The sequence below is a fragment of the Oncorhynchus clarkii genome, chromosome 5, assembly GCF_045791955.1.
Source record: "Oncorhynchus clarkii lewisi isolate Uvic-CL-2024 chromosome 5, UVic_Ocla_1.0, whole genome shotgun sequence".
NCBI lineage: Eukaryota > Metazoa > Chordata > Actinopteri > Salmoniformes > Salmonidae > Oncorhynchus > Oncorhynchus clarkii.
This window is the reverse complement of record NC_092151.1, coordinates 90,488,238-90,508,253: the sequence shown is the minus strand read 5'-3', so window position 1 is coordinate 90,508,253 and position 20,016 is coordinate 90,488,238. Positions and strand designations below refer to the sequence as shown.

Here is a 20,016-nt window from a genome sequence, read left to right as displayed (position 1 = left end):
TTTGAGAATATTCTACTGTACTGTTGAGGAGTCTACTGTACTGTTGAGGAGTCTACTGTACTGTTGAGAAGATTCTACTGTACTCTTGAGGAGTCTACTGTACTTTTGAGAAGATTCTACTGTACTGTTGAGGAGTCTACTGTACTTTTGAGAAGATTCTACTGTACTGTTGAGGAGTCTACTGTACTTTTGAGAAGATTCTACTGTACTGTTGAGGATTCTACTGTACTTTTGAGAAGATTCTACTGTATTCTTGTAGGTGCACTACTTCTATGACATGATGGGGTTGGTGGTCTGAGGCCGGAAACGGACCAGTGAACCCAGACCAGACCCCCCCCCCCCCCCCCCCCCCCCCCCCCCAAGGCCCCAGACTGAGGAGTCCATGGCTGCTTGGTAGGTACATTGTTGAGGACAGAGTAATTGTCCATCAAAAGGATTGGTTTACAGGGTGGCACACGCCATCTCTTAGCATTTGACATTACAAAGGACAGCTGCACCCTCTGTGGAGTACAAGGGCTTCTGGTTACTTTTATCGTGGCCCGTGTTACTGTTTCACACAGTGGTTAAAAGCCCGAAGGGCCACCGACTGGGAAACACATAGGAATCTATTCTAAAAAGTAAACAAACAAAACTGTTATCCATTTATCATCGTTATGAACATGGAGCTTAATTTAGCCCACCAAACAGAGATTTAACCTGCTGCTTTCCAATACCCTAATGCTGAACTTTTTTATCAATTGAGCCAAAGGCATATTTGCCCTGTACCACATTAGTGGGTATTTTTTATTTAAAAAAAAACACATTTGATAAAATTCAACTAGATAACTTTTGGGGGGGATAAAAATGAACCTAGATAAATAAAAAACGTGTTGATAAAATTCACCATGAGTGCAATGTGTTGACATTGTAATGAAACGACTGCAAGCACAATGTATTTGTCATTTGATCAAATACAGGCCCCTCGCCACACCATAGACTGGACCACTAAAGAATAGGTGGGATTGAAAATTCACAAAGAGAACAAGTAGTGTATCTGACTGGCGTGGGAGGGTTTATCAGTCATGCTACTATATATGGGCAAATTAATGAGAAACCTACTTCGAAGAAATCACTGCATAGTGTATGTATACTCGGGCAAAATCACAGAGAAACATTTATTTCAGTCAAAGTATCTAGGGCGGGGCACCAAGCGCTCAAATTTCAAATGGTTATTCAACAGATGGGTAGGCTAATGTTTTCACACCCACACTGGGGGTGTTGTGTGACAATCCGTAAGGCTACATTCAAAACGATTTCACGGCTGTTCTTTTTCCACCAAAAAAGTCATTATCTTCTACAGAACATTCAAAACACAAACATCCAGTCGACATTTTTAGATTAACTTTACTTAAATTGTTATATTTCAGTAAATAACTAGTTTAGAGCAGAACACAGGGCCGTCTCCAAACGGAAAGAAGCAGCTGTGATTTATTACAAAAACCATCTCGCAACAACTCTATTCCGTAACTTTGTGGCGTTGAGTTTGAACTATTTCAACATTTGCGTCATTGTTACACCCGCCATCAATAGTTTGTAAATTGGGAGATATTTGTTTAGTAATCCTGAAACGGTGCAACCCCTCGAGCGCCGGAGGTCATGCATAATTCATGAGCGACTGCTGACACAGGCGTCGTAGAAAAGTTGAGTTTACAAACTTTGGGACAGGAGCAACAAGATCTACCGAACTGGCCGGAGCAAAGGGAAAGTAGCTACATTTAAAATTACTTTTCTCATGTAGGGACACATTTAGTTGTTCTCTATCTTACTCTAATAGAATAGTTTTATTGCGAGTTTGACGGCAGAAAGGTGAATTATTTTTGTCCACACAGAGGGTTTATAAAAGTTTGCCTGAGAGTAGCCTAGGCCTACTTCAGAAGGCTCAACGTTTGATATTTGTTTAAAGCCTCAACTTTAAATCGTTTTTATATTTTCTGTATTGCTCTAACTTTTACACTAAGACAAAATGAGCAACCCACTTCAGCCAATGCCAGGACAACAAGTTATCCATGTCGCGCAGGACTCGGATACGGATCTCGAGGCGCTTTTTAATTCGGTTATGAACCCGAAACCCAGTTCATGGAGGAAAAAAATGTTACCCGACTCTTTTTTCAAGGAGCCAGATTCTGGATCTCACTCCCGACAGTCTAGCACTGATTCGGGCAGTCACCCGCCCAGGCTCACCGTACAACACGTACGGTCACATTCCTCGCCCGCAACTTTACAGATTGGATTGGGAGCCAACCCAACTCCAAGCCCGGTACATCACTCGCACATCCGCCACCAGTCTTTCGATGTTGCCGAAGAGTTGCCCCTGCCCCCTGGATGGGAGATGGCCTACACGTCCAACGGACAGAAGTACTTTCTCAAGTAAGTTTTGTTGTTGTTGTTTATTCCACAGAAAACACACACGGTAAAGTCACCAGTCCTTTCAATAAATCAAAACTCCATAATCCTTACAGCGCCACAGATCTGAAGTTCAGTCGGTGTAAAACTCACTTCAGATGACATCGGTTCATCTGAAATGATAGACTTATAAAGTGGACTGTGAAAAATCAGTGTAACCGCAAAAGCTTCAGATCACTGTGCTGAACGATTGGCCCCTTTGAACACCTATGTGGCAAATTTGACAGAATACACGATTTTTGTCTTTGTTTGGCTCTGTCAGCTTAAACCTTATAATGCCATCCCCTTATTCACACAGGTCTAACCTAATATATAAACGGCCTGTAGCTAGCATCAAGTCATTTATGTGAGTCGTACCTGTCTGTGCTTGCAGTGGCCCCCTAGTGCTCTGTGACTTTTCACGACGGCCCCAATGCTTTTGTTTTAGATTAATCTTATTTCCAAAATTATTCAATGTTTTGTGCTAGGCCATATAATAACATGAAAACTTCTTAATACACTAAATGGAAAGTTTTGCCATTTCAATAAGGGACGAATCTCCATGGGCAACGTGATAACAGACCACCTCTAGTCTAGTGTGTTTTGCAACAGCAGTGAAGTTGTCTTTGGTTTCGTTCTCTGAGCCCCAGCCGGTTAAACCACAATGGCTGTTATCTTCTGTGTCTTATCCTCACCCATGCACAGGGACAAGACACAATAACAGCAGATAGATGTCTTTCACACTGAGGTGTCACGCTGACCTTTCATCTCTCACCTCAGCACATGCCCACGTTGTACTGAAGTGTGTGTGTGTGACTGAAAATATCAGTGTTTAAATCAATGAAGAGGCTCTGTTCTGTCACCTGTTTTAAACACACACACCTACCTGTGATCACCTTGATAAGAAAGTGATTACCTTATCAGTGCTGCTGGCTCGTATCTCCCAATCTCTCCTGATGGAGACACCCGTCAGTCTCAATGCTAATGAGTGTTGCGACTCTTCACTCTGTGAAGACCTAGACGAACAGGCAGACCCATTCTTCCCTGGCCCAGGGGTCACCATGGCTACCTGACCCAAGGCAGAAGTGTGTGTGTGGTAGGGGTCACCATGGCTACCTGACCCAAGGCAGAAGTGTGTGTGTGTGTGTGTGTGTGTGTGTGTGTGTGGTAGGGGTCACCATGGCTACCTGACCCAAGGCAGAAGTGTGTGTGTGTGTGGTAGGGGTCAGCTCAGCAGGGTGTCCTCCAAAAGGATAGTTATTACAGAAGGTGTGAGAAAACACACCCTGGGTTTACTCTCCGTTCAGCCTCAGGGGCAGCAGAGGGGGGCCCCTGTGCTAAAACATACACATTAACTTCACACACCCTTTTTCACACACTGAGCCTCTGTTCCCAGATTACTCAACAGTACAGTATCAACAGCCTGGTGCCCATTGTCTCCAAAAGTAATCGGTATCTGTTTTAACATGAACTTAATTAAAGGGATACTTGGGGATTTTGGCAGTGTCCCCTTTATCTACTTCACCACCAGAGTCAGATGAACTAGTACAGGGTAGGCAACCCTGGTCCTGGAGTGCCGCAGACAATCACTGAACTGATTAATTATCTCAGTTGGTCAGGCATGGTGCCTAGTTGGAACAAAAGCTTGCAGTACATGGGACAGGGTTGCCTAACCCTGAACCAGTGGATACCATTTATGTCTGTGTCCAATATGAAGGAAACTGGAGGTAGATTCACAAAGCCAATGCTAAGTAGCTTTAGCATAATGACGAAGTCTATGTGTATCTACTAGCATGCTAAACACCAACTGACCAGGTAAAACTATGAATAAAAAATGCTAAGTAGCTTTAGCGTAATGACGAAGTCTATGTGTATCTACTAGCATGCTAAACACCAACTGACCAGGTAAAACTATGAATAAAAAATGCTAAGTAGCTTTAGCATAATGACGAAGTCTATGTGTATCTACTAGCATGCTAAACACCAACTGACCAGGTAAAACTATGAATAAAAAATGCTAAGTAGCTTTAGCGTAATGACGAAGTCTATGTGTATCTACTAGCATGCTAAACACCAACTGACCAGGTAAAACTATGAATAACAATGCTGTCAGAGCGGGTGTTCCCCAGGAAACAGGCAGCCATTGGGCTGAAAAGTAAAGCAGAGAGCTCGGGGCTCCTGAGTGGGCGCATCGGTCTAAGGCACTGTATGTCAGTGCTAGAGGCGTCACTACAGACACCCTGGTTCGATTCCAAGCTGTATCACAACTGGCCGTGATTGGGAGTCCCATAGGGCGGCGCGCAATTGGCCCAGCGTCGTTCGGGTTTGGCCTGTGTAGGCCGTCATTGTAAATAGGATTTTGTTCTTAACTGACTTGCCTAGTTAAACTTAAAAAAGAGAGGTTTGGCCTGTTCTGGCTGGCTGGCTGCATCCTGACTGACCATCAGGAGAACTACCACACAACAGAGGGAGCACTGATCAGGAGGTCTGGCTGTTCATTAGCTAGATGGGTGGGGGAAAAACACAGCGAGGTGAGGGGGTTGGACAAGTGGGAGGAAGGAGGGTGAAAACAACAGGGAGAAAGAGAAGGGCGTGAAAAAAGAGAGGGGGGGAGGCAGGGAAAGAGAGGGGAGGAGGCAGGGAAAGAGAGGGGAGGAGGCAGGGAAAGAAGGAGCGGCTGAGGCTGTTTTTTGGCAGCTGAAGAGAAGGGTAGGAGCTGCGGAGAGGGGTAGGAGAGGGAGGGAATGCCTGCAGTCTAACCCCAGGCTCCAGGAGGTGTCTCCTCTCTCTCGGTCCCAACCGGGGGTGTGAACATGCCTGCTCCTGCAGAGGTTTTCACAGTTGGCTCCGTCACCAGCAACAAAGCTGGGAGCCCCAGCCCCACCGCACCCTGCAATTAACCAGGCAGGAAAACAAAGTCTGCCTGGCTGGCCCGGGGCTGCTGGATCTGCAAGTTTCACTCTGAGCTCTTTGTTAAGGAGGCCACTGCTTCACTGCCTCTCCATCTTCTCTCCTTCTGCCTTTTGAAGCTCTTTGAGGCATGATTTTTTTTTTTTTCCAGAACTTTTTTTGCAGTGTTCTATTCCAGGAATTTGACTTTACATTAGAATGCCCCCCCCCCCCAAAGGATGGGATAAACGTCAAATGAATAGGACCTTGGGTTTTAGAGTCCTGCCATTTGGCTCTGCAGGAAATCCTGCATGATGACAGTAGCCCCCGGTCATAGGTCACACATCCTTACTGTCTTGTGCTTCTCTCACATCCACCCAGTGTGTGTGTGTGTGTGTTTCCACAAGTCAATTATTTAATCTATTATCCTCCCCCCATTCCCCACCCACCTGCACACTTGTGAAAACAATGCATGTCGCGACAGCTGACACAATTGAATTTAGTACTTAGTGCAATTGACAGTGAACAGAGCTAAATGAGCGGTGGTCCAGTTTAATCCAGTGGTAACTGTAAAACTAACGCATTGTGTCACCCGCTCAACCTCTCCCACTTTTCCCATTTTCTCTCAATTGAAACGTGTCCAAACGCATCCCACTGCCACTGCAACAGGAGCCCATTACCGTGGACTGAGACCCTTCATAGACATCCACTCTACACCCCAACCACAGTGTTCCAGCCCCTAACCGTGCGTTCCCAAGCTGGTCTGAGGAAGAGTTGCCTCGCTGGCTTGATATAGCGGTGCCTCGGGTGGGTTTACAGTAGAGTAACTTACTGTAAAGTGACTGATAATGGTCTGTGTGACAGAATGATCGTGCGAGCGATAGAAGAAGTGATAGTGTAAATGATAGTGATAACAGAGAGCGGGAGATCAGCGTGGGTGGCTGTGTCCTCACTGGACTCTGGACTAGACGAGAGGTGATTTTATTTACCCTTTATTTAACTAGGCAAGTCGGTTAAGAACTAATTCTTATTTTCAATGACGGCCTAGGAACCGTGGGTTAACTGCCTTGTTCAGGGGCAGAACGACAGATTTGTACCGTGTCAGCTCGGTTACTAGTCCAACGCTCTAACCACTAGGCTACCCTGCTGCCCCCGATTGATGCTGAGAGACGAGCAGAAGTCATTCAGCGTTTAGCTGAACCAATCTCTGTCTCTCTCTCTCTCTCTGTTGGGTTGAGTTAGCACAGGGGTTTGGGGGTGGGACTGAGATTTGAACAGTCTGTCCTGGTACATTGAGGCAGCGGTGAAAGTCAAGACGGGAGAGAACGACGGTGAGACTTCGGCCGGGGCTCAATCTGTTTGCCCCCTCTTCGGCTATGACCCGCGTTAAAGGCACTGGCACTACGCCAATGCTGCAGATGTCGGCTCAATCGGACGTTCCACGGCCCGTATTTAATCCTGTCTTTTATCTTGAGTTCTACTGCTTGGAGCCCTTTATGTACAAACATGGACCCCAGCATTGCTGCTGTCTAGTTTACACCATGGCCCTGAGCATCTCTTAGTGCTTTCATCTGGTCTGCATACTCAAGGCTGTGTGTGTGCCTGCCTCAATCACAAGGCTGTCTCACTGCATACCAGAGTGTCTGCTCTTACTAGGGAATTCCTCAATGTTTTGGATAGTGTGTTTTTGTTTGTTTTGTTCTTACAAAATAATTGGGAATAAGGGTAGTCTGTAATTAAGCCTGAGTTTGCCATTTAATGATGGGTGCAGTGTCTTCAAAGAGCTTCAAACAGAAGCACATTAATCTGCTGTAAATCTGTTGTAAATGGAATTTGGTGTAGCTGAAATTCATAGGAGCACTACCAATATTAATGCATAACTAATATCAGCCATGTTGTGATTGGTTTGACCAATCAGCAACGAGAGTATGTAGCCTGTAGTGTTCTGCCTTCTTAAAGGTGTGTTCTGCGATTTCCTGGTTGCCAAAATTCTAGAAGGTCGCCTAGTTTCAGTTTGTGACAAAACGAGCAAGTGTATTGTAGGGAATAATTGTACCATCTAAACTGCTGTGAAATATATTTTCCATAACCCCCCCCCAAAATGACATTTTCAGCTGTTTGAAGCTGGTGTACAAAACCCAAAGTAAAAGATGTCAAAAACGAAACATAATAACAGGAAGCAATAGAACGTAAGATATCTAGCGATTCTTAGACTTGCTTTCGATGAGTGACAGATCTATAACTCATATTTCTATTTATATTTTGGTCAGGTCTCCCAAGAAGTCTTATATATATATTGCAGTTTTTAGGTTCCGGCTGAGAAGTTGTTGCCAGAAGTGTGTGTGTGTTTTTATACACACTATCATGTATGTACGGACCCACAGGGACAGACTCCGAGCCACTGCTTGGAGTAGACCAACCAGCTCATTAAAAGTTCTACTTACCTGTCCAGCTACCAGGTGCAAACCACTAAGATGGACGGTGATGTGATTTGAAAGGTTTATTCAGTTCTTTTAATAGTTTACTATTAGTGGCTCAGTCTGAGAGAGCGAGACTGGGTGGGGTGGGGTGTGTGGGGGGCAATTGCAAAGTGTAACTAAAGGCTGAACTTTGCCTGGGGGTGTAATGGTGGCTGGGTGGGGCTCTCCCAGGGCTGTCCTGGGAGGATGTTCAGGTAGGTCTACATGGGCAGGGTGAGGTCTGTTCTGCACCTGTAAGCTGGACTGGCAGTTAAGCGGTAGGTGGATGGTGGTGGGGGTTCTACCAGGAAGGCAGGGTCGAGGAGTGGAAGTGGCTGTTGAGGTTAGAGGTCATCGGTATTGGTACTAGGTTAAAGATACCCAGGTTAGCACAATGTATTGATACCATGTGGAAGCTTTAGAAAATAAACAGATTCATGGAACCAGTGCCATTGCTGAGCAACATCGCTGGTCCCTTAGTTTAGAGTTCTTCCTCATTTATGCAAACAATTCTGGGATATTAGAATCCTCTTGTCCTAAACGTTTATCTTCAACCTGGGATGGTATGAGTTTTTAGGGCCTGAAATTAGGACCAGACCAGCAGTCTGTTGGTAAAAAGGCTGGTTGGCTGGTGTCGATTTGTTTTTACGAAGGGTACGGCTAGATCCTAAGAGCATGACCGAGACGGAGCATGACCGAGTCGGAGCATGACCCAGTCGGAGCACACTCACAGATATTCTCAGAACACTGGCATCCATGTTGGCACAACATGTTCCATGACAATAACGTTCTAATTTGGATTCTTTGTTGTCATTGTTTTGGAATGTGTTGTGCTAGCCATTCTATGGCTTGGGACAGGGGCACTCCTTACCAATGGCAGAAGAGTGACTGATATTTTGGCAGTATTTGTCACTATCAGGACCCAAACTGAGGCAGCCAGGTAGAGTTCAGTTGATTGTCGTGTCTTTGGTTTCCTGCACCCTGGTCCATCCCAGCCACCAGTGCCTTTTGTTTGTCTGTAACCTTTAGTGTACTAACCTGGAGGTCAGTTTCACTGGGTCTCCATATGCTATGAGCCACCTAGCTGTGACATATTACATGTGCCAGGCACAGGCAGCCAATCGGCTGTCTCGTTGGTCACTGCTTGAACTGTTGTTTTGGAAAAATTTAAGTCGCCCTCCTCCTCCCTCTTGCTCCTCCTCCCTCTTGCTCCTCCTCCCTTTTGCTCCCATAGACTCGGCTGGAGGTAGAGGCCCAAAGCCAGGGGCCATGAGGCTCTCTCTACCTCTCTCCCTCTTTCGCTCTCTGCTGCCTCAGTCTGTTCTAGGCAAAAGGGAGGAAGGGGGGAGGAGGGGGGTGGAATGTTAGGGAGTCGTACACACGCAGAGTGAGGGAATAGACATTCCAAAACAATAGCCTGTACTGCTGCAAAGTAACAGGCATGTCAACGTCTGCAACACAGATAGATCTGAAGCGGCTGTGGAACAGCCAGAACAGATGTTGGTCAAGCCTGGTAGCCAAGCAGCCAGTCAGTCAGCCAGCCAGTTAGCCAATCAATCAGCCAGGCGGTTAGCAGATAGCCAAGCAAACAGGCAGACATGCTGCTGGATCCCTCTGCCTCGTCTTTCTAGTCTGGAGGCCAGCTCTGTGTGTAGTCTGGAGGCCAGCTCTGTGTGTAGTCTGGAGGCCAGCTCTGTGTGTAGTCTGGAGGCCAGCTCTGTGTGTAGTCTGGAGGCCAGCTCTGTGTGTAGTCTGGAGGCCAGCTCTGTGTGTAGTCTGGAGGCCAGCTCTGTGTGTAGTCTGGAGGCCAGCTCTGTGTGTAGTCTGGAGGCCAGCTCTGTGTGTAGTCTGGAGGCCAGCTCTGTGTGTAGTCTGGAGGCCAGCTCTGTATGGCCCTGGCTGAGGCCTGGCCTGGGCTCTGCGGACACGCTCGATCCACTTCCTGTCCCAATATGTAAGTTGGACGAGCATGAAGACCTGCTTGTTTGGCCGGCCGGGCGTTTGGGCCGCTCCCCTCTCCTGCTGATGGGGGTTATTCTTGGACAAGAAGGGCTTTGTAGCTCCAGAGAGCTGCACAGCACTTTGGCCTTGCGTGACTTACAGATATACATTGTATTGAACGCAATTAAAGTTGAAGGAAATGTCATGTGGGCTGAATTTAAAACCAGCGGAGTTTGTGGCCCCGGTTTGTTTCTGTCTCTGGCCCTGAATCTGAGCAGAGGTTACTGAGCTGGAGCTCAGAGAAGAAACAGTCTCAGCTCAGCTCAGGTCCAGGCCTCTCGGCTTTAAAGGAACAGGAACGGCTTGGGTTTGCTTTGAAGTCTACCCAGTCTAACGCATACGGAGCCGATGGAGGTCAGTTTGTGTCACTCTCTTATGTACTTCTATGTGCATTTTGTGCGGCAGACGTTTTGGGAACGTGATGCGAACGGACCACCGTCAGCTCCGTTTTGCGCAGACCGCGTTGAACCCTTTTTTAGCAGGACAACAAAATGGCCGCTTTGCAACAACCAAATAATGCAGAGCGGAGGAGAAGGCTGTAGTTTAGTTAGTCCTTCATATTGAGTCCTAACACAAAGAGGACACACAGACCAAGTGAACATATGTTTCCTTACTGCAGTTTAACTGGAGGTTGGAAGTGTTATAGCCAAGAGCAAGGCGCTCAAGATGTTAGCTAAAAGTATTCATGACAATATCGCTTGTTTTTATCCACCGGTTGTGATACTTTATATGTGTGAGAACTACAGTGACAGGCGTTTGAGTGATTTAGTAAGGAGGTGAGCCACAACAGAGAGGGCAAGAGTGAGACATTAGTAAGGAAGTGAGACATTAGTAAGGAAGTGAGACATTAGTAAGGAAGTGAGACATTAGTAAGGAGGTGAGCCACAACAGAGAGGGCAAGAGTGAGACATTAGTAAGGAAGTGAGACATTAGTAAGGAAGTGAGACATTAGTAAGGAGGTGAGCCACAACAGAGAGGGCAAGAGTGAGACATTAGTAAGGAAGTGAGACATTAGTAAGGAGGTGAGCCACAACAGAGAGGGAAGAGTGAGGCAAGGAAGTGAGACATTAGTAAGGAAGTGAGACATTAGTAAGGAGGTGAGCCACAACAGAGAGGGCAAGAGTGAGACATTAGTAAGGAAGTGAGACATTAGTAAGGAGGTGAGCCACAACAGAGAGGGCAAGAGTGAGACATTAGTAAGGAAGTGAGACATTAGTAAGGAGGTGAGCCACAACAGAGAGGGCAAGAGTGAGACATTAGTAAGGAAGGAAGTGAAGACATTAGTAAGGAAGTGAGACATTAGTAAGGAGGTGAGCCACAACAGAGAGGGCAAGAGTGAGACATTAGTAAGGAAGTGAGCCGCAAGAGTGAGACATTAGTAAGGAAGTGAGCCACAACAGAGAGGGCAAGAGTGAGACATAAGGAGGTAGTCAACAGAAGGAGAGTGAGACATTAGTAAGGAAGTGAGCCGCAAGAGTGAGACATTAGTAAGGAAGTGAGCCACAACAGAGAGGGCAAGAGTGAGACATTAGTAAGGAGGCGAGCCGCAACAGAGAGTGGAAGAGTGAGACATTAGTAAGGAGGTGAGCCGCAAGAGTGAGACATTACTAAGGATGTGAGCCACAACAGAGAGGGGAAGAGTGAGACATTAGTAAGGAAGTGAGCCACAACAGAGAGGGCAAGAGTGAGACATTAGTAAGGAGGTGAGCCACAACAGAGAGGGCAAGAGTGAGACATTAGTAAGGAAGTGAGACATTAGTAAGGAAGTGAGACATTAGTAAGGAAGTGAGCCACAACAGAGAGGGCAAGAGTGAGACATTAGTAAGGAAGTGAGCCACAACAGAGAGGGCAAGAGTGAGACATTAGTAAGGAAGTGAGCCACAACAGAGAGAGCAAGAGTGAGACATTAGTAAGGAAGTGAGCCACAACAGAGAGGGCAAGAGTGAGACATTAGTAAGGAGGTAAGCCTCACAACAGAGAGGGCAAGAGTGAGACATTATTAAGGAAGTGAGCCGCAAGAGTGAGACATTAGTAAGGAAGTGAGCCACAACAGAGAGGGCAAGAGTGAGACATTAGTAAGGAGGTAAGCCTCAACAGAGAGGGGAAGAGTGAGACATTAGTAAGGAAGTGAGCCGCAAGAGTGAGACATTAGTAAGGAAGTGAGCCACAACAGAGAGGGGAAGAGTGAGACATTAGTAAGGAAGTGAGCCACAACAGAGAGGGCAAGAGTGAGACATTAGTAAGGAAGTGAGCCACAACAGAGAGGGCAAGAGTGAGACATTAGTAAGGAAGTGAGCCACAACAGAGATGGAAAAAGAGTGAGATATTAGTAAGGAAGTGAGCCACAAGAGAGGGCAAGAGTGAGACATTAGTAAGGAAGTGAGACATTAGTAAGGAAGTGAGCCACAACAGAGATGGAAAAAGAGAGACATTAGTAAGGAAGTGAGCCACAACAGAGATGGAAAGAGAGTGCATGAATTACAGAGGGAAAGAGAGGAATGTAGACTGCCAGCACAAAGCTGTGTGTGTGAATGTAGTATAATCTCACTGAGGTCGACAGACTTTTGTAGCTCCCTTCCTGTCTCCTCCACACAACAGCTGAGGACACAGCTCTCTCTCCTGTGCCCCCCCCCAAATCCATAGAAACAGCCCTGTTATTTATGGGCCATGGGCCAGACACAGAGCCTGCCGGAACCTGCGTGTGAGAATGAGGGGCATGCTCCCTCCCCAGGACTTGTTTCCCCTTTCTTTACAGTTAGTCTGTCCTGCTAATTTCCCCTCTCTCGCTCTTCTCTCTTGCTCTCTTGAGTTGTGGAGTTGACTTGATCAGATCTATCTTCTATGTCACAGGATGTATGTATATGTACTGAGATTCAGCCGTGATTTAGATTACTGCACACTGAGAAATTAAAAACACATGTGTTTGTTGGCAAACAAAAAATACTCCGATCTGAAATATGTCATCTGATACTGAGAGAGTTGAGTTCTACGCAAGTGGTGTGTGACCTTAACCAGGACGCCTCTTAATGGAAGGCAGCTGTAACCCTTCATCAGTGATGTTCTGCTTCTTCTCCACACACACCTCTCTCTCTCGCTCTCTTTCTCTCTCTCTCTCGCTCTTTCCCCTCTCTCTCTCTCTTTTCCCGCTCTCTCTCTCTCTTGCTCTTTCCCCTCTCTCTTGCTCTTTCCCCTCTCTCTTGCTCTTTCCCCTCTCTCTTGCTCTTTTCCCGCTCTCTCTCTTGCTCTTTTCCCGCTCTCTCTCTCGCTCTTTTCCCGCTCTCTCTCTCGCTCTTTTCCCGCTCTCTCTCTCGCTCTTTTCCCTTTCTCTTTCTCTCTCTCTCGCTCTTTTCCCTTTCCCTTTCTCTCTCTCTCGCTCTTTTCCCTTTCTCTTTCTCTCTCTCTCGCTCTTTTCCCTTTCTCTTTCTCTCTCTCTCTCTCTTTTCCCTTTCTCTCTCTCTCGCTCTTTCTCTCTCGCTCCATCCCCGCTCTCGCTCGCTCTCTTTCCATCCCAACATGTACACTCTCGTCCCCCCCGTCCAATAAGCAGTTGAAAGAAATGGCGCGTCCACGGGATATGAAGATGGTCATTGTTTGGAGAGGGGGGGAAGGGGGGAGGTACTGGCTGTAGGGGACTCATAAGGCTCTCTGGGCTCTGACAAAGTCAAAACAATAAACATGACTCACTCACTTCAAAGGCGCATGCACAGCCGAGGAACAAACGGATTGCCTCCTTTCCACTTGACTTCCTGTCTGACTGGGCCAATGACAGCCGCAGTACCTTACAAAATAGACAACCATTTATCCCCAATATGATGACACCATTTTAGTTAAGATACATGGCGGGATGGTGTGAGATTTGATAACTTGTTTGGTCTGTTTATAACTTGTTATAAACTGTTTATAGTGAGCCAACGATTCACATTGTGCACTCTGCGCCTGTCTTCTGTTGCAAGCTAGAGAGAGGAAATAACTCCGGCGTGTGAGGAGCCAGAGAATAGCTAGTGGTTTTGAAGGAGCCTTGACAGCTCTGAGGTGATGACAGAGAGAATAGACTAAATCAGCCTAATTATTCACAAACGATCTGCATTCCTCAGGACTTCAAAATGGCTGACTAGAACATTGACACTTATAACAACCTGAAATAGCTCAGTGTTTGTTGTTAAAAAAAAACGTCTACCTCTCTTGAGGCTTTTTTTAAGGAAAGTGATGCATGGTCTCTCACTAAAGAAACACATGTTCTGTCACTGACTGCAGTCTGTCAGTGAGGGAGTGTCTGTATCTGGGTGGAGCCTGGACAAATAAATGGGCAAACTCACTCACTCACTCACTCACTCACTCTAGTCTCCCAGGACCGCCTCCTCCCCCCTCTCAAGCCTACCTCTCCTTTTCGTTCTCTCCCCCTGTCTCCCTCCGCGCAGCCTATTCATGGCCCCAGGAATGTGAACAGTAGTTAGTTATGTGTGTGTATTGTTCCCCCAGGCTTTAGCAGCCCTCTGCACTGAGCCTCTATTCTATACCACTGCTATTCCATCCACCAGGCCCAGGCGACTACACTGCTACTGCTTGCCACAGCGTCGTGCTAGGGGTGTGCGGAGGTAATGGGGAGTTTGTATTGGCATGAGGGGGGTCACCCTAATTCACTGGGGTGTGATGCATTGCTCAATCATTGGTCCACTTGAGGGGGGGGGGGGCAAGCAAAGCATGAGCTTAATGCCTTTTGTCCCCCAGGAACGCCTTGATGGAATCGCGGAGACACAGCGGCTTCTGGAGAGGAATTTGCTGCGTGTCTGATCTCAAGTCAAGCAGAATGAATGCCGCCACATTCCGCTCTGTGACAGGTTGGAGTTGTGAATGGCGCTGGTCACTCTCACTCGGGGGGCAAGGGCCACCACCGCGTCCCCAGAGAGCGAGGGATAGAGAGGGCAGGCTAATGGAATCTCACCCACATCTCTCTTTACCCATCTGAAATGAGGCCAGCTGATGATGACAGGGGGCCAGCTTTGGGGATTTTCACACCACATCATATTTCATATATCAGAACCAAGGCTGTCTGATAAAACTGTCTAGCAGCATTGGTATGTTAGGGTTGGGCTGTATCCAGATGTTCCTACCGTCCTTCTCTCATTGGGTCGGCAGGGTAACCTAGTGGTTTGAGCATTGGACTAGTAACCGAAAGGTTGCAAGATCGAATCCTCGAGCTGACAAGGTACAAATCTGTAATTCTGCACCTGAACAAGGCAGTTAACCCACTGTTCCTAGGCCTTCATTGAAAATAAGAATTTGTTCTCACCTGACTTACCTAGTTAAATAAACAAAAACAATCCTGGGATTTATGGTATTACTGGCCAAGTACACAAGGGGGTGCCAAAAATGCAAGGATAAGTCCATTGTGTCTATTACCAGAATGCTAACAAAATGAGCACAAGCAATAGTGAATTTCCACGGAGGCTGCTAGCTACATATGCTAACGAGCACAAACGAAAATAAAGGAATTGCAAAGACAGTTATACATATAGGTAGGAGCTACCGAATGTCATGTCATTTTTGGTGAGTTTGGACATTTTTAAAGCGAATGTGAACGATAGACATTTATGCAAATGAACAAAGTTTTGACGCACGCTTGTCTGAAGGAAGAACAGTAGTGGGTCTGGAGCAGCATGTGTACACGCAGTGTCTGTGTGGAGTCGGGAGTCTCTAGGGCAACGGGCCTGCTCTGCTCGGAGAAGAGGGGGGAGGAGCAGTGTTCTGCCTTTTTTCCTGCATGAAATAAATGTAAAACGTATTAAGAAATCTCTTGCTGTGTTTTGTAAACTCAGATCTAAAATGCTTCTTAATGTAATTTCTGCTCGGTATCCCAACGCAAGACACACTGGTTGATGCTGATTTATAAAACCCTCTTAGGCCTCACTTCCCCCCCCCCCTATCTGAGATACCTACTGCAGCCCTCATCTTCCACATACAACACCCGTTCGGACAGTCACATTCTGTTAAAGGTCCCCAAAGAACACACATCCCTGGGTCACTCGTCTTTTCAGTTTGCTGCAGTTAGCGACTGGAACGAGCTGCAACAAACACTCAAACCGAACAGTTTTATCTCAATCTCTTAATTCAAATACTCAATCAATCTTACTGACAGTTGTGGTTGCTTTGTGTGATGTATTGTTGTCTCTATCTTCTTGCCCTTTGCGCTGTTGTCTGTACCCAATAATGTTTGTACCATGTTTTGTACTGCTACCATGTTGTGTTGCTGCCATGTTGTTGCTATCATGTTGTGTTGCTGCCATGTTGTGTTGCTGCCATGTTGTTGTTGTCGCCATGTTGTGTTGCTGCCATGTTGTTGTTGTCATGTTGTGTTGCTGCCATGTTGTGTTGCTATCATGTTGTGTTGCTGCCATGTTGTGTTGCTGCCATGTTGTTGTTGTCATGTTGTGTTGCTGCCATGTTGTGTTGCTATCATGTTGTGTTGCTGCCATGTTGTTGTTGTCATGTTGTGTTGCTGCCATGTTGTTGTTGTCATGTTGTGTTGCTGCCATGTTGTGTTGCTGCCATGTTGTTGTTGCCATGTTGTGTTGCTGCCATGTTGTGTTGCTGCCATGTTGTGTTGCTGCCATGTTGTGTTGCTGCCATGCTGTGTTGTTGTCTTAGGTTTCTCGTTGTGTTGTGTTTTTGTCCTATATATATTTTTTAAAGGATCCCAGCCCCCGTCTCCGCAGGAGGCTTTTTGCCTTTTGGTAGGCCGTCATGGTAAATAAGTATTTGTTCTTAACTGACTTGTCTAGTTAAATAAAGGTATAAAAAAAATCAGACAAATTTCAGTTGCTCTGCTGTCAGTGTCCTTCACCCATAATGACAGAGTGATGCGTACCTACATTACCAGCCTTGGCTGCTACCTGCCTGGGTGTAAAGTAAGAAAGGATATGTCTACATAGCAGCCAGCCTGCAGGTTAGGCCCTACTTCCTTCCTACCACATTGATCATATACCCTGATTACACCCAGACCCTTACAATAACCACGCCACTCTTCTTACCTCCTCTCCTTCTTACAACCACGACTTCTGCTTTTACAACTTATCCTCTCCTCTCTGTCCCTTTTCGTTTTCCTGTCTGTTCCTCGGGTTCTTCTCTCTCCTCAAGGCCAGGGGGGTTTGGGAAATGACAACAATGGCTTTCTCTCTCGATCACCAGCTGAGGCATTACATATTCTTAAAATGTCCTTGCATTGCTTCTCCTGCCAACACAACCTTTTACCCATCATCCACCTCTGTTATTCTCCAGCTGGTTCTTCCCGTGGTGCAGTTGCATGATCGCAGTGGCTAAGTGCAGCAGAAGAGGGAGAGGTTTGACGGCAACCATTCCTAATTTTTTATTGATATTATAATTCTAATTCGTTCCATAAGCGGCTGAAAGCAGGCTGTTGTCCCACTCTCTCCCCACAAGGGGAGAGAACAGATTTGTTTTTCATTCTTCTTGCGGAAGTCAAAGATGGGCCATGCACAGGACACTCTGTTCCACAAGATAAACATAATTTGAAAAGGGATGAAAGAGTTGGGTGAAACTCTATAGACACCCCCCCACACACACACACGCATACACACTGACATACTCCCCTCCTTCTGCATGCCAAATATTCCTCCTGAAAGTGCCTGTAGAGGGAGGTGGATAGACAGACTAGTATGGTGGAGCCATAGTTCATTCTCATGTCTGCTGTAGGATTAATAACAATGGCTGCTTTGTACAGGAGGGCATTAGACTTATCTGTCCACTGATTTGATTTGGCCCGTCACTGGACAGACGCAGAGAAAGAGGTTTGTGTCCTACGACATTGTCGGGGCAGTGTGAGGGGTGCTACTGCCAGTCTGTTGTCGGGGTAAAATGTTTCTTTGTGACACTTGGGTGTTGTGATGTATAGATTGAAGCACAGGAGAAGGGGTTGAAGGAGTTGTGCTTCAGTTGTGCTGGGATGGAGAAGACTGACTTCATAGCAACAGAAGTCTGTTGCTTCGCTGGATGATGCCACTGTTGTAGTAGATCTAGCATCATGATATATATATATATATATATATATATTAGTCACTCCTGGTGTTCTGGTCCAGGATCAGCCAGCAGACACTGGTCTCTTTATCCTGGAAGAGGAGAGCCTGTGTGTGCCACCGAGCCAGCCGTTTCCCTGCCTGCCTGCCACCGAGCCAGCCGTTTCCCTGCCTGCCACCGAGCCAGCCGTTTCCCTGCCTGCCACCTAGCCAGCCGTTTCCCTGCGTGCCATCATTTATCTCCATCTACAGCCTCTTTTCAGTCATTCTCTCCCACTCAAGCCCCTTCTAGCCCCCGTTCTCTCTCTCTCACTTTCTGAGTGTTTTCCATGCGAGTGCTTTTCCAGACTGTCCTGTCTGTCTGGGTCTCTCACCATCTCTGTCTTTCGTTCACCCCCAGCCCTCCAGACCTGGAATTGCACCTAGCTGCCAGGGAAACTTCAATCACTGATGTCACGGGGCTGCCACGTCCATTAGTAGTGTGCCACACATACTTCAGTTAAGTCAGTCCAGTCAGTGTAATACTTTTAACAGAAGTTACCCGAACAGTTTGAGACCTGAGACTGTTTGAGACCTCTCTCTCTCACACACCAGTTAACCATTCAGTTTGTTGGAGGACTATGTTTTATGTTCATGTTGGGGTGTTAATGCTACGTTGTCACAGTAACGTGGAAAATGTGGAGCTGCCTCCTTTCTTTCTCAGTGAGGGGAGGGGGGTGGGGGTGGCATGCCCCCGGTTATTTATTTTTAACGACTGTGAGAAGATCACTTCTGGTGACTTTAAAACAAATAATAATAATAATTTAAAGGACATTCTACTCCAAAAAGCATTCAAATGAAATGATGTCCTGTTTTAAACTCATCGGACAGTTAAAAAAAAAAATGTTGATCTCAATGACAACACCAGCCAATTCTATATTAACCACCCTAGAAATTATGATAGCGTAACGTTGCGGTGTTTTTAGCTAGCAATTATTACATCTATCAATAGGGTCAGGTGATATTACCATAGTGTCATCTATATAGGATGATTGACAGCCATCGTCAATAGTGACGGCCATCGTTTGATGTGACAGATGATACCCAACCTATTTCAACTTGACTGGCCTCGTGCAGTTCTGAGTCGGGCAGTCCACAGCAGGGTATTGCATAGGTGACATTCCTAGTAAATTGCCTATATTCCTATTTGCTATGGCTTATTTCAATAAATATGTTTATATTTACAGAATGTAAGAGAACAATGTAAACATGGCCAAGTTTCACCTTTTAAAAAAAATAAAAATAATAATTCTGGTTTTTCTCTCTAATAGCGGATAATTTCTTCCAGCCAATGAAGTCTAGAACTCTGTTAGATACGTTAGATTTTCTCAGAAAGTTGTTGTTTTTGAATAACCTACAAATAACGGTAGGCCTAAGGTAACAATGAGAGAGTTGGAATAAACAGCCCATCGCAAGATGGACATATCAAATGAGAAATTTGAAGAAACCTTACAGTTGAGCAAAGCATTATATGACAGTAATTATGCATTCATGTTGCTAGGCTGGGAAACAACAACCAAAATCTTTCCTTGCTAAAAGCTTAATCCTACTAATTGAAATATCATAAAAGCATTAAGACAAAATAAACACTTTATTTTCATAACTTTAATGTCCTAAAGTTGCTGGTTTTAAATGGGAACCATTATGTAAATCAGGAGTTTATGCTATTCTTCATCACAACTTTTATTTTGAATTACGAATTATATTTCAGGCCACAAGCAGTAAAATTGAGCAAACAATCCCAAGATGAAAAAAATGTAATGAGAAGTCTAAAGAGAACTGGCTACAGCTGAGGAAACGAGGGGCGGCAGGTAACCTAGCGGTTAGAGCAGGTAGCCTAGCGGTTAGAGCAGGTAGCCTAGCGGTTAGAGCAGGTAGCCTAGCGGTAAGAGCAGGTAGCTTAGCGGTTAGAGCAGGTAGCCTAGCGGTTAGAGCAGGTAGCCTAGCGGTTAGAGCAGGTAGCCTAGCGGTAAGAGCAGGTAGCCTAGCGGTAAGAGCAGGTCGCCTAGCGGTAAGAGCAGGTAGCCTAGCGGTAAGAGCAGGTAGCCTAGCGGTAAGAGCAGGTAGCCTAGCGGTAAGAGCAGCTAGCCTAGCGGTAAGAGCACTGACTGACTTGCCTAGTTAAATAAAGTTTTACAAAAATATATATTTCTGTATTATTCTAGCGTTGTGCAACC

The 20,016-nt window shown here is 46.1% G+C and overlaps 1 protein-coding gene across 4 annotated transcripts in view; it reads left to right on the top strand.

Annotated features, from left to right (window-relative positions):
- Positions 1-1,239: 1,239 nt before the first annotated feature.
- LOC139409547 (WW domain containing transcription regulator 1) overlaps positions 1,240-20,016 on the top strand; it is a 75,230-nt gene continuing 56,453 nt past the window's right edge. Inside the window, exon 1 of one of the 4 annotated variants that reach the window (XM_071154856.1) lies at positions 1,240-2,406. In XM_071154856.1, the coding sequence (XP_071010957.1) occupies positions 2,003-2,406 (404 nt within the window). In that variant the 5' untranslated portion in view covers positions 1,240-2,002. The remainder of the gene's footprint in view (positions 2,407-20,016) is intronic. The other 3 variants (XM_071154859.1, XM_071154857.1, XM_071154858.1) reach the window with 3 other exon arrangements.